The sequence below is a fragment of the Tachypleus tridentatus genome, chromosome 7 (genome assembly GCF_004210375.1).
Source record: "Tachypleus tridentatus isolate NWPU-2018 chromosome 7, ASM421037v1, whole genome shotgun sequence".
NCBI lineage: Eukaryota > Metazoa > Arthropoda > Merostomata > Xiphosura > Limulidae > Tachypleus > Tachypleus tridentatus.
Genome location: NC_134831.1, coordinates 67,160,839 through 67,173,353, shown reverse-complemented (window position 1 = coordinate 67,173,353; position 12,515 = coordinate 67,160,839). Strand labels below are relative to the sequence as shown.

The 12,515-nt window shown below is 33.1% G+C and overlaps 1 protein-coding gene across 5 annotated transcripts in view; it reads left to right on the top strand.

The window, feature by feature from the left end:
* Sec31 (COPII coat complex component secretory 31) overlaps nucleotides 1-12,515 on the top strand; it is a 66,758-nt gene that overhangs the window by 6,094 nt on the left and 48,149 nt on the right. For 4 of the 5 annotated variants that reach the window (XM_076512223.1, XM_076512219.1, XM_076512220.1 and 1 more), the window contains 3 exons: nucleotides 537-655; nucleotides 6,849-6,938; nucleotides 10,825-11,020. In XM_076512223.1, the coding sequence (XP_076368338.1) occupies nucleotides 543-655; nucleotides 6,849-6,938; nucleotides 10,825-11,020 (399 nt within the window). In that variant the 5' untranslated portion in view covers nucleotides 537-542. Of the gene's footprint in view, nucleotides 1-341; nucleotides 396-536; nucleotides 656-6,848; nucleotides 6,939-10,824; nucleotides 11,021-12,515 lie in introns of those variants that run through there. The other variant, XM_076512218.1, reaches the window with a different exon arrangement.

Genomic DNA, 12,515 nt, shown 5'->3' with positions numbered 1-12,515 from the left:
CAAGGGCATCCATTGAGGTGAAATGGATGAAAGTGTATATGATTCATCAGTATAACAATGCTGGTTAAATAATATAAATTTTTTCTGGTATAAATGAAGATGTATTTCAGAAAGACTTGGATTAGCTGTTTTTGTAATTTATTGATTATTTTGTCAACTTATAAATTAAAATTTTGTGATTTAATTGTTGTATCTCAGGGGTATGTCATGTCATATTTTAGTTAGAAAAGGCTGTATAATTTAGATACTTTAATATTACACTTTTGGAGTGGTCTTTGGATTACTCTCACCTTCTGACTGGTTTTGGAGATTGGATTTTGGACTTTGTGCAAAGTTCTTTATTGGGAAAGTCTAAAATGTCATTTTCAAAACTAGAAAAGAGAGCAGTTCATCATGTTAGTACATTGCTTTAAAACTTTCTTTAAAGAATTTCTAGAAAAATTTTTATAATAATTCTAAATCTGTATTGTGGAATATTATAATATGAAATATTCTAACCATATTTATATTAAGTATGTACATTTCTTAACACACAGAACAAGATGAAGGTTAAAGAAATTGACCGAACCGCTAACATTGCATGGTCACCAGCAGCTCATCATCCCATCTATATAGCTGCAGGAACAGCAGCACAGCAACTGGATGCAACATTCAGGTAGAATTTGTCTATAATATTTGTAAAACTATCATAAATATAATTTTGAATTGTAAGTAGTAATAGCAGATTTCTTTCTTCCAAATAAATTTGGTAAACATTTAAGAGAACTAGTTGGTTTGATACATGCTATTTATCTGTGGATAATATTTATGTATTGCCTTTATGTTTGTTGTCAAGTGCAGAGTCGCATTGTTTTGAACTGCTAACTAAAGTGGAGGCAACTGATTGACAGTGCCCATTGTCAACTCTTTTGCTTCTTAAGTGTTAAATAAACTATATTTATTTTTTTACATTTCTAATGTAAAATTGGTAATTGTGTTCTTTCATGATGTATGAGCAGGTGTGGGTTTAGTGGGTTCAAACTTCTGTTTTTTTTTCAGGGATAAGCTAGTTAATGTTTTATAAGCAGACACAGGTGAAAGGGATGGGTCCAGGGTGCCAAACCCTTTCCACTTTATTTTTTCTTCAAAAATTGATAACTATTATTTAATGTTGTATAATTAGGTGCAGATCTAGGGAATGTCCACTACCCTCCATTTTTTTCAAAATTAATAAGAAAAATGCAACAACTAAGTGTTCTTATATTACCACATGGTATAAAAAAAAACAGAGGTCAGTGTTATTTGATTAGGTTATTAATTATTATTGAATGTTTTTAAGTTTTTTTTGTATTTTTTAAACCACTGGAACTGAAGCCTACAGTAATCAAGTTAAGGAAAATTTTCATTGTTTAGAAGTTAAAATCTTGTGAGTAGGATGTTTTTCATATTATTCCCTAAAAGAAGTGAAAATAGAAGTTTTATATTTAAGAAAGACTTAAACAAGACTGAAAAAACTGTACTATTTACAAATACTACATATTTTTTATAATAATTGTAACTATTTAATTTCCAGAAAGAACTTTTAAACATTTTTATAATTTTTAAAAAATCTCTATTACATTTCCAAAAATAAAGATACAAGCTCTGAAATTAGTGAATTGTAACCTGACTGGAATACTCGTTTATAGAATATATTAATGTTATTTTAGCTTCATTTTGCTTATTTAGGTTATTTTAGGATTGCATTGTTAACAGTGATTAACCCCAAAATACCATATTATTGTAGTGGAAGTCTTTTTTCATATAAAAAATACTGGAAATTTTTCCAAAGTATTACACTGTTAACTTTCAGAAAGTTAATTAAAATTGTAGTATTATTGTAAAATGAAATGCCACTGCAACTAGTATGGAGAAGTTAAAATTTACCTGTTAAGACAGTAATAGACTTGTTTATTCTTGTATGTTTTATTTTACAAATAAATTAGTGATATAACATATATGTGTAACATGCAAGACATTAAAAGGTTAAGGTATAATTAATAAAAAAGGGAACTTTTCAAGCAATGCAAGACAATACATTGGAGGGGGCAGAAGTGTTAGGAGAGACTATGGGACCTGTGGGTTGTCTCTGGTATACACGGTATAATCAGGCAATTTTTTTAAATTGCCTTGAACATTTTTTATGTCTGATAAAAGGCACATTTTTAGAACATAATAGCAGAAAGGTAGTGGTGTGAGCCCATCTAGCCCTCCTCCTGGGCATGTTACTTATTTTTATTTGACTGTAAATCTGGGTTTCTTCAAGAATATAAAAAAACAACAACAACAAGGTTTTTACTTTGGCAAAGTAATTGTGTGCTTAATAAACAAAATAAGTTGTTATTATTGATTTCCTCTGATTACAAAATATTTGAATAGCTATAGATACAACACTTAAGGCCCAAATATTGCCAAAAGCATGTTAAACAAAACTGAATTGTTAGGAATAGTGTATCCAGTAATGATGCAACAGGTGACTAATAAATTAATTTTTTTTTATTGTTTCCAGATTTTAAACAATTACAGGTGCTTTGTCTGCCTGATACATTTTCATTTATGATTAAAATAGTGACTTAATCGTAGATTATTTTGCTTTAAGTAAAAAAGATGTTTCTTTCTGATATTGTATTTACTTACACTTGCAACACTAGCTATTCTCATTCAGTGCTGCTATCTGTATGTAAACTTTTAAACTTTAACATACGAGGTCTGTTCAAAAAATACGCGGACTGTTTGAATTGCGCGGCTCCAGTAGGTTCCAGGGGAATCCGCTTGGTGTCGCTAGGTTTGCACAGATCAGCTGATTACGACACCATTTCCCGATTGCAGATATCTTCACTTGTGTATTAGCTACGAGGTTTTAAGTGAAGTGCGATTTTTTTTCGTTTGGCGGTTTCAGAATGAATGACCTGAAGGAGCAACGACTTGCTGTGAAATTTTGTGTTAAACTTAAAAAATCTGCGACTGAAACTTTTGTTATGCTTAACACGGCTTATGGTGATGTTGCTATGAAGCGTACGGCACCTTTCAAGTGGCATGAACGTTTTAAGGATGGTCGACAGTCCATTGAAGTTGATGAGCGTCCTGGACGTCCTTCCATGTCAACTGACGACCCACACGTCAACAAAATCAACACCCTGGTGCAGGCAAATCGACGTCTGACTGTCAAGTAGCTTGCTGAAGAGTGTGGGATATCAGTTGGATGTTGTTACGAGATTTTGACCGTAATTGAAGATGCACCGCATTGCTGCAAAATTCAGCCCTCAGAACTCGTGAGTTTTTGGCCAAACACTCGATCACTGTTCTTCCCCACCTCCCTACTCACCTGACCTTGCTCCTTGCGAATTTTTCTTGTTCCCCAAACTCAAAAGACCCTTGAAAGGAAGAAGATTTGAGATGATTCCCGAGATTAAGGCAAATGCGACGAAGGAGCTGGAGGACATTACAAAAGAAGCGTACCAGGACTGTTTCAACAAGTGGAAACATCGTTGGGATAAGTGTGTGCGTTGGGGAGGAGAGTACTTTGAAGGGGTCCCAGACCTGTAACTTCTAAATAAAGTACATTTTGTTTTATGACGTCAGTCCGCATTTTTTTTGAACAGCCCTCGTATGCCACAAGTCTTCCACCCTCTATTAGAAATGGAAGATTCCAAAATATGCAAATTGTGTCACTTTCTAACTAATAGGAGCACACGCTCTATTGATGTACGCGTCTTCCTCTACACTCCTCTACTGAGCTATCATTTCTCATTTAGCAGTACTTTGTTTCAGACATGCTCTTTTCTGTTTAATGCTTTGTGTTCAACTTTGTTTCTTCACAAAATGGTTGTTTTTAAATTATGATTTCATTCAGCATGGGTAAATTGCTGCATGTCTATATATGGTTGGTCTTTGGATGAAAGCTCCTCCCACATCAGTGTTTTCAAGCTCCAAGGCATATGTTGGGCATTACATCACTTTTTTTTTTTGACATGCCCAACATTGTCCGGTGATGATGCACTTAAACAATTCTTCAGTAGTAGTACATATCAACCACCAAGGAAGCACCTGGTCTAGAGATCTCTGTTTTTGGGTGTTGGATTTCTTATACTGGGACTACTAGTATTGCATTCAGTTTACTGAGTGCTTTCTATCTGGTTGTAGACAATTTTTTTACATCCTGACTAGATATATCCCACAGTGTGGGTATTAGATCCTCTATTTTTTTAGGAATATTTGTCATCTTTGGTGTTTTCCTCACATGGACACCATTGCTTCAGCCCTGAACACCAATTTACTTTTATTTTAGTTGTCTGTACCTCATTCCCTGGCTCTGGCAGCTGATGCCTTGAGCTGGGATTAGTCACACAAGTTACTATCCAGTTATGTTATTGGGTGATTTCTGTCATCCATTCCATTCCTTGTCTGGTCCTTATTGGCCAACTGCACTTTAGTTTCCATGGTTGTAATGACTGTTCCTCTTCCACTTTCTCCCTATTATTATTATTTTGTCAACCTTGATTACATGTTCTACATCTTAACCTTATTGCTCTACATCTTTATGCTTGGCTTTTGTATGATCCTTGGCAAGAAGATTCACATAATAAGTCACTTCCTTATTGGGGAGCTAATTGCATGTGAGAGACATCCTTTTTATACTAGATATCAAGTTCTCAAATTGATAGCCAGGAGCTAATCGTAGTGTCATACCTGGAAATCAGTTTGTATCAATCCTCTGGTTCTTGGACTTGAGATGTAAATTATTTGTAGGTATCCTGTGAGCAGATTTTTGATGTAGTTGACTTATTGAGTAGTCTTCCATACCCAAGCTACTCTAAACTAAGGGGTGCATCTTTTGTTTACCAACTACTCTCATTGTGGGATTGTGTTATTGTATATTTTTATGGTGAGGGTCACTTCCTTGCCACATTCTCTCCCACTTGGATGTTCTCCTCTCATTTTCCACATTTATATTTCACAGTTAGGTGGAGAATATACTTGTCTCAGAAGTGGTGTGGTTCCCCTCTTCTAATCTTTGGCTCTGATTCTTTCATTTCCAGGAGTATCCTTTTGATGCTTTAGGGGAAGGGATACTTATGCCATTCTATTGCACTGGTCTCTCCTTCTTGTCAGTGTGGGATACTAACTAATCTTGTAATAGGAGGTAAGTACTGTATCATAATTTATAACTTCCCTTTACTGAACATGTATTTCTCTCTCCATATTTCTCTAGTGCTGACATTTTCCAAACTTCCAAATGACAGTTTGGTAGAGAAGTGTAAAGGGAGTCGCATGCATCATGTGTTTTTGTTTTTCTTCTTACTGGTTAGAAAGTGATGCACAAGAGATGTTGGAATCTTCCAAATCCAGTAGAGGGGTGGGTGTCAAGAAAAGGTTTGTACTATAGGGGGTAGCACTGAATGTGCTTAGAAAATTACAACTTTGGCTTTTCATATTCTTTACCACTTTATAAGATATAAATGTAAAAGTTTTTTGTATGTTAATTAAGATATTTTTAATTAATTAAAAGGCCTATTTGATTAATTGATTAGCAAATACTACTAACTACCCATTTCTAGTTTTAAAATGTCACATGTTATTATTGGCAGAAGTATTAATGTCATTTATTAACATTATATTTGTAGAGAAAATTTGATAGTTTATATGAATAATATTATTAATATTGAAACTAAATGGAGTTTTGAATTATTTTGACAAACTGGAGAGAGTTATTATGAACTTTGTTTTGATGAGGGTGATACTATATATAATACACTATTTATTGTATGTTTACAATTTTTTTTCTTGTCAGTTTAATGTTTAAACCATAGCATATGGAAGTGAGTTTGGTCTGATTGACTGACCTTGTAACCTCTGTATGACTACAAAATTAGATAATCCTCAGTTCAGTCAGTGTAACTTGGTATTTGGCAAGCTTTAGTAAAGTATTACAAATCTTTTTTTTTTTTACTAAAGAATTGTATTGAATTTCTGAGAAAAATATTTTCATTAAGAACAAAAATGCCTATTTTAATCTTTCAGTTTCATATTTTGTTTGCATGATCTTTAAAACCTGTTCAAATTTTGTTTTGGTAAAAGTTTATTTTCTTATTTTCTCTCAACACTGTTTGTAGTGTTGATGTACCATTGATGAAAAGTTAAAAATTGTGAAATAGTTAAAAATACCTTTTTGTTTCTAAAAGGACTGCAAATACAATTATTTCACTGAAGCAAGAGATAAGAGGTTGAGATTTTGTGTTCTGTCCTGTCAGTATCTTTCACTCGTATCTCATCTATTATCAGTGAGAAGCACTAGTGGGAGAAGAGTAAAAATCTATAACCAAAAAGCCATTGTTATGTGGTACTCAGAGGTGAAGATTAAGAATTTATTTAAATACTACCTTTTGAAAGTATGAAATTAAAATTTAGATTGTTTATAATTTAAAGTTTTGTATTATGTTATAATATCAAGGCTGTTAATTTGCATTGATAATAAATTATTTCAATTAAATTTTAAATACAACTCTAAAAAGGTTATGACTTGAGCACACTGATCCTCCTGTGTCCATAGGGTTAGTTCCATCTATCAGGATGAGATTGTTTATCAAGTAAGACATGTTTTATTCAGTGCATTTTCTTTAGCATTAAAACTGTTGTGCAATATACCACACATACAACACTTGAATCCTGCTTCTTCTTCATTTCTTTTGGGGTAATATTCTGTACCGTATAATGCATATAGTACATTTTATTTCTATTTCTGTAAGAGTATTGTGTGTCATGTAATAATCTACACAATATGCTTTACCTGTGATTCACTAAGTGTTAAATATTGTGTAATATTTTCACAGCACTACTGCAGCATTAGAGATCTATGGGTTAAACTTAACTGAACCTGGATTGGACATGTCATTGAAGGGAAATATTGTTTCTGATTATAGGTGAGTGTAATTTTTTAAACTTGATTGTATATATTCTTGGTGTTCTCTATAATTTATTTAGATTATAGATTTGTGAATATATTTACAGTTTACTGATCATACTCCATAACCTGATGCTTGTGTAAAATATACTCTTCGAAAAAAAAAAAGGCAAAATATGAGACAAATTGTTAACAAGTTTATTCCAGGTAGTTCTGTATGACATGTTTGAAACTTTGCACATTCACTGCTGAACATCCAAAGTCTGCAAAGGTGAAGTCCACGCTCACTAGGTGAAGTTTAACGTCACTCAACATCAATAACGAGTATGTCCCCCGTGAGCATCAATAACTGCTTGGCATCTCCTGCCCATGGAAGTGATGAGATGATGAATCACATCCTGTAGAATGGCTGTCCACTCAGCCTGCAAAGCTGTTGCAAGCTGAGGAAGAGTCTGCGGTTGAGGTTGTCGCTGTCGCAGACGTCGGTCCAACTCGTCCCAAAGATGTTTGATGGGGTTTAAATCTGGTGATCTGGAGGGCCAGGGAAGAACGTTGATGTTGTGGTGTCTCAAGAAGACAGTGGTGAGGACGGGCATTGTCATGTTGAAAAACGTTGTTGACATTCACCATGATGGGCTGCACATGGGGCCTAAGAATCTTGTTGACGTATCATTGAGCTGTAAGATTCCCTCGAATGTGCAAAAGGTCTGTTCTGGGATTGTGGCGATGGCAGCCCACATCATGACGCTGCCACCACCAAATCTGTCAACATCCTGCACACAGTTTGCTGCAAAACTTTCACCTCGGCAACGGTAAACACGGGTCCTTCCATCCTGCCTACAAAGCATAAAACGTGATTCATCACTGAACCAAACATGCCTCCATCATCAATGAGGCCATACCCGATGTGCCCGAGTCCACTGCAGCCGTGCTTAATGCTGTTGCTGGGTGAGGATGATGCATCTGACTGGACGTCGAGGTCGGATTCTTGCATCTCGTAGACGGTTGCGTATGGTCTGATCGGAAATCCTACGCAGCCCTGGTATGGTTGAGGCAGTAGACGTCACAGTGGTGGTCCTATCCCGAAGGTAATGTAACCGGATGTTGCGATCTTGTGCGGGCGTGGTCACATGAGGTCTGCCAGATCGTGGAAGGTCACGAGTTGATCCATGTTGTTGGTGACGATTCCACAGCCTTGTGATGGTGCTTGGGTGGACATTCACAGCTCTGGCAACATCTGATCGAGAATTGCCTGCTTCCAAGCGACCAATGGCGTTGCTGCGTTGTGCTTCAGTCAGTCTTGGCGTAACTGTATTGCGTGTCGGTGGCTTAACACTGAGCTATGGAAACCGAGAACCCGTCACTTTTATAGGGATTTTGCACATGTTGCACTTGCAGAACATGCAGATCTCTCAAACAAATTTATTGGACACGCATGCATTTTGGCGAAAAATCTGATGTTTTCCTCCGTTTTCAAAGTGCACAACTTATTGTCATTTTGGTCTGACAATCAGTGCCTTAACACGTGTAACATCACATACTCTGAGCTTGTAACGTTATTACATATATTTCTCTTTAAATTAATAAAATATCCCTTTTGCATTTCTTGTTTTGAAGAGTACATAATTTATATTTAAAGGCATATATACAAAGTCTACATTGCATGTTGTATGGGAATAGTCCACTTGTGAAAATTTAAAGTAGAACTTTAGTTTTATCTATCATAAAGGAGAAAAGTTTTGCCAAATTTGTTTTCAGGTTAATATTTTTGAAATATAATGATGTCACAGATTAACTCTATACTTATATTGTGGATGTTGTGTGAAATGTATAATTTATTGTCAGCTTTGAAGAGTAAAAATAATTTAAAATGATTAAACATAGATGTTTACAGTTTTTTGACAGTACAATCAGTATTATCTCTGATGCCTTGAACAGCAATACATTTACTCATAGACAAATAGAATAAAGAACATGAAATAGTTATTTAAATTCACATAATAAATTTATCATGATGTTTTTAGCTTGTGAACTGGTGTAATAAAAGTTGTTTTTTTCAAATTTACATTCATAATCTTATTGAATTAATGCAACTTTTTGATGGTGCAGATAAGATTGTTTTTTGTAGAAAAAGTGATTTGACACTTTTAAGTAATTTTTTGAAATGCTCCCCACCCATAGTGACACAGCTATATGTCTGCAGGCTTGTAATGCTAAAAACCAGGTTTCAGTACCAATGGTGGGCAGAATACAGATGGTCCATTGTGTAGCTTTGTGCTTAACTTCAAATAAACAAATACTTGTTTGAGGTGGTTGAATAATTGGATAAATGTTTCAAATATGATTAAACAATCATGCAATTTTTAGTTGAAATTTGTTGCTGTTTACGATACTAAAAGTTATTTTACAATATTATAGTTAAGTTTCCAAAGTTTTTGTCTGTAAATGTTTATATAGACCTTTTATTCTGTATTCCCTTCATCTCATTTAAATCACCAGTTGAGGGTTAAATTTCAACTCCTGTAACTGAATTGTTTTATTTTTAGCATACTAAGTTATAGAAACTTAAATGTGTTTTCTTCAAGATGTTTATCATAGGAATTGTAGGTATTTTAAATGTTTCTTTGCAGGATACTTTATTTCAACAAATTCCTTGATACAAGTCTGAAAGAGGGAAGATTGGGTTTTAACTGAGATGCACTTAAAGAATGTTATAGCATGTTATCAATGCAATAGTATTTTCAGTGTTACAGTGTAGTTTAGATTTCTGGTTAATTGTTAGAATGGCCAAAAATACGATTATGAGGTTACCCAAATGATGATTTGTCACATTCTAAGTGATGTATATTTGTGTTTTATTTATATGATAACCTATAGTGAAGGCAAAGGAGGACATTATAATTTATCAACCAGATTACATCTGCCAAATCCAATGCCAAAGAGACCTTTTACCCAGTGTCAGGACTCATCAGGCTGGCTGGGATATGACAGAAATAGTGATAGTACTGGCTAGGTTCTAAAATTTATATGTATGATGAAAGCTTTATTATTTGTCATATATGTATTAAAAAAGCACTTATAACCAGATATATAAAATCCCCAAATACAACTGCTCATTGTAGCTTGTTTACATTGCATTGCTGAGTATTAATTGATGTTCATTCCTGCTTGCATGTTTCAGTTGTTAGCAGCCTGTACTGTGATTTGAATTTTAAATACTGTACTTATAAATGTTTTTTATATAGCTTATTGTTTTTTTACAACATTTGTTATTTTTTAAAATTTAGTTATAGATGACTTAGAAATACTGAACTTTAGAACTTATGGAGTCAAAATTTTTTTCAGATATTTAGGTTAAGAATTAACAGCACAACATTATTTTGTAACATGTTTATTTTATATATTTATCATTATTATTTAATTTACCATCATTCACAAGAACTGATGAACAAGCATGCTATGAGTAAACACTTGTTTGTTATGTAATACAAGTCTGTGTTCATCAGTATATTACTTCCTCTATTGGGTTAATGCTTGATTATTTTTAATCAGTAGTTCTTTTATCCATTAAAAAATATCATGGTGCTTATTTTTGTGGTAGCTTATAAACTACTCTAGAATAAACCAATTATTAATTATACCAGATCAATGGCTATCATTGTTTCTCAGTTATGTAGTTTGTATGGTTGTTGTTGCTCAATGTTTTAGTTAATGGATTACTTTTTACACACTTTTTTCAATAACTGTTTTTTCTCATGTTTTTATCATATATTGTTGTAAAATATAAAAAAAATCACACATTATGTTATTGAAATAATACCTTTATACAATGGTTGTAGGCTGATATGCATTGCTTCTATGTTCATGAGAGAGAATTTGATGAAACTTTTTTTTATTTTATTTAGATTTCACAAGATAGTTTGGGGTAGTGGAGGAATGTCCAATGGTGAACATGTGAGTGGGGTGTTAGTAGGAGGAGCAGATGGAGGAAACTTGCTTGCCTATGACCCAGCTAAACTCCTTAAAGGAGAAAGTGCACTCATCTGTCACAGGGATAAACATACAGGGCCTATTAACAGTCTAGATTTTAATAACTTTCAGGTAGGTGTTATTTTAATTGTTCCTAAATCTCATTAGTGGCTAGAAAAGAAAGTCTTGGCAAAAGAATAGTTTTGTGGCTACTTTAACAGTTTTCATCTTGTATGAGGTACTAACCTTGATATGAATAACTTGTATTTAACTGGTTCATTTAACCATAGAACCTTTTCCTAGCTTGTGGATGTTCTGAAGCTTACACTTTCAAATCAACTTTAGAAATAAGTTTAAGAATGTAGTAATTTTTCATCAGTTTTATTCATTAATGTTACAAAATTGGCATTTATTATTATTATATAATGCTTATATCATTTATTTTATAAATACAAAAAAAATTGTTTCACACTTTTATCATGTATTTAGATGTCTGAATCATAAACTGTTTTTGTGTGTGGGGTCCTAAGCATGTATTTACCTCTCTGTTACATTTCATTATTTTCAGTTAGCTTGACATTTGAATTTCTATGCTTTCTGTTTGCCCACCCGTAAACTTATGTAAGTTATGGTGAGTATGGATATGGTTAATGGGTAATGAATCAATCTAAAGATGAACAGTTCAGATATTTTCTGATCGGTTATAGGTTTATGATTTTATTTGTTTCTTGGTATACTATTTTCATTTGTGGTAATGTTTGTTATTTATGTCCATTTTAAAACCCTAGGAATTTCTTGTAACAAGATGTGAGGTAGAGATAATATTTACCAAGTATGACAAGTTTAAGGTATTTGATTGTAAATTATAAAAATAACACAAATCTTTTATTTAACATACTGTTAAATCTGTTTTGTTCAAATAAGACAAACATAAGAATTTGTTTATTAAAACAAACTAATTATTAGATTTAAATTCATCTCAACCAAACATACTCCATTTAATGAATGTTAGAAATTGTTTGACCATTTCTATGGATTTAGTATTGATTTAAAATGGAGTTAGTACATAGGCTTGTGAGTTTAATCTTCATAAGATTTTTTTTGGTTTTGATAACAGATTTTCCATGATTTGGCTATGCAGATTTAGAAAATATTAATTTTTTTCTGTTGTGTAAGGATATTTTAAAAGCCGGGAAGAAAAATTACTTGGATTAAATTATTATTCTGTTTATCACAATGAACATTTTTTTTGTTTGTTAACAAAAATGTGAACAAACTGGAGAAAAGGGAAGAACATTGTTGTCAAATAAATATACATCCTTATTCATCTGACTTATGTTTTGGTGAATTTTTTAACTTTTAGACTCAAAACTACATGTTGTGGTCTTTCTTTTATGTATTGCATCTGGATTATCTAGTTTCAATGACCAGCAGTAAACAGCTATACTGATGTTTTTGTAATTTGGATCCTTGCTTCCTAAAAATTTTTTAGTAAAATCTTTAAAGGCAATATATTCTTTATTTTTCATATTTTCTCATTATCCTAGTCTGAGGCTCAATGAAAATCCCTCATTATGTTTTGCTTCTGAAAGAGCTGGGAAATTGCTTACATAGATACTTGATACAG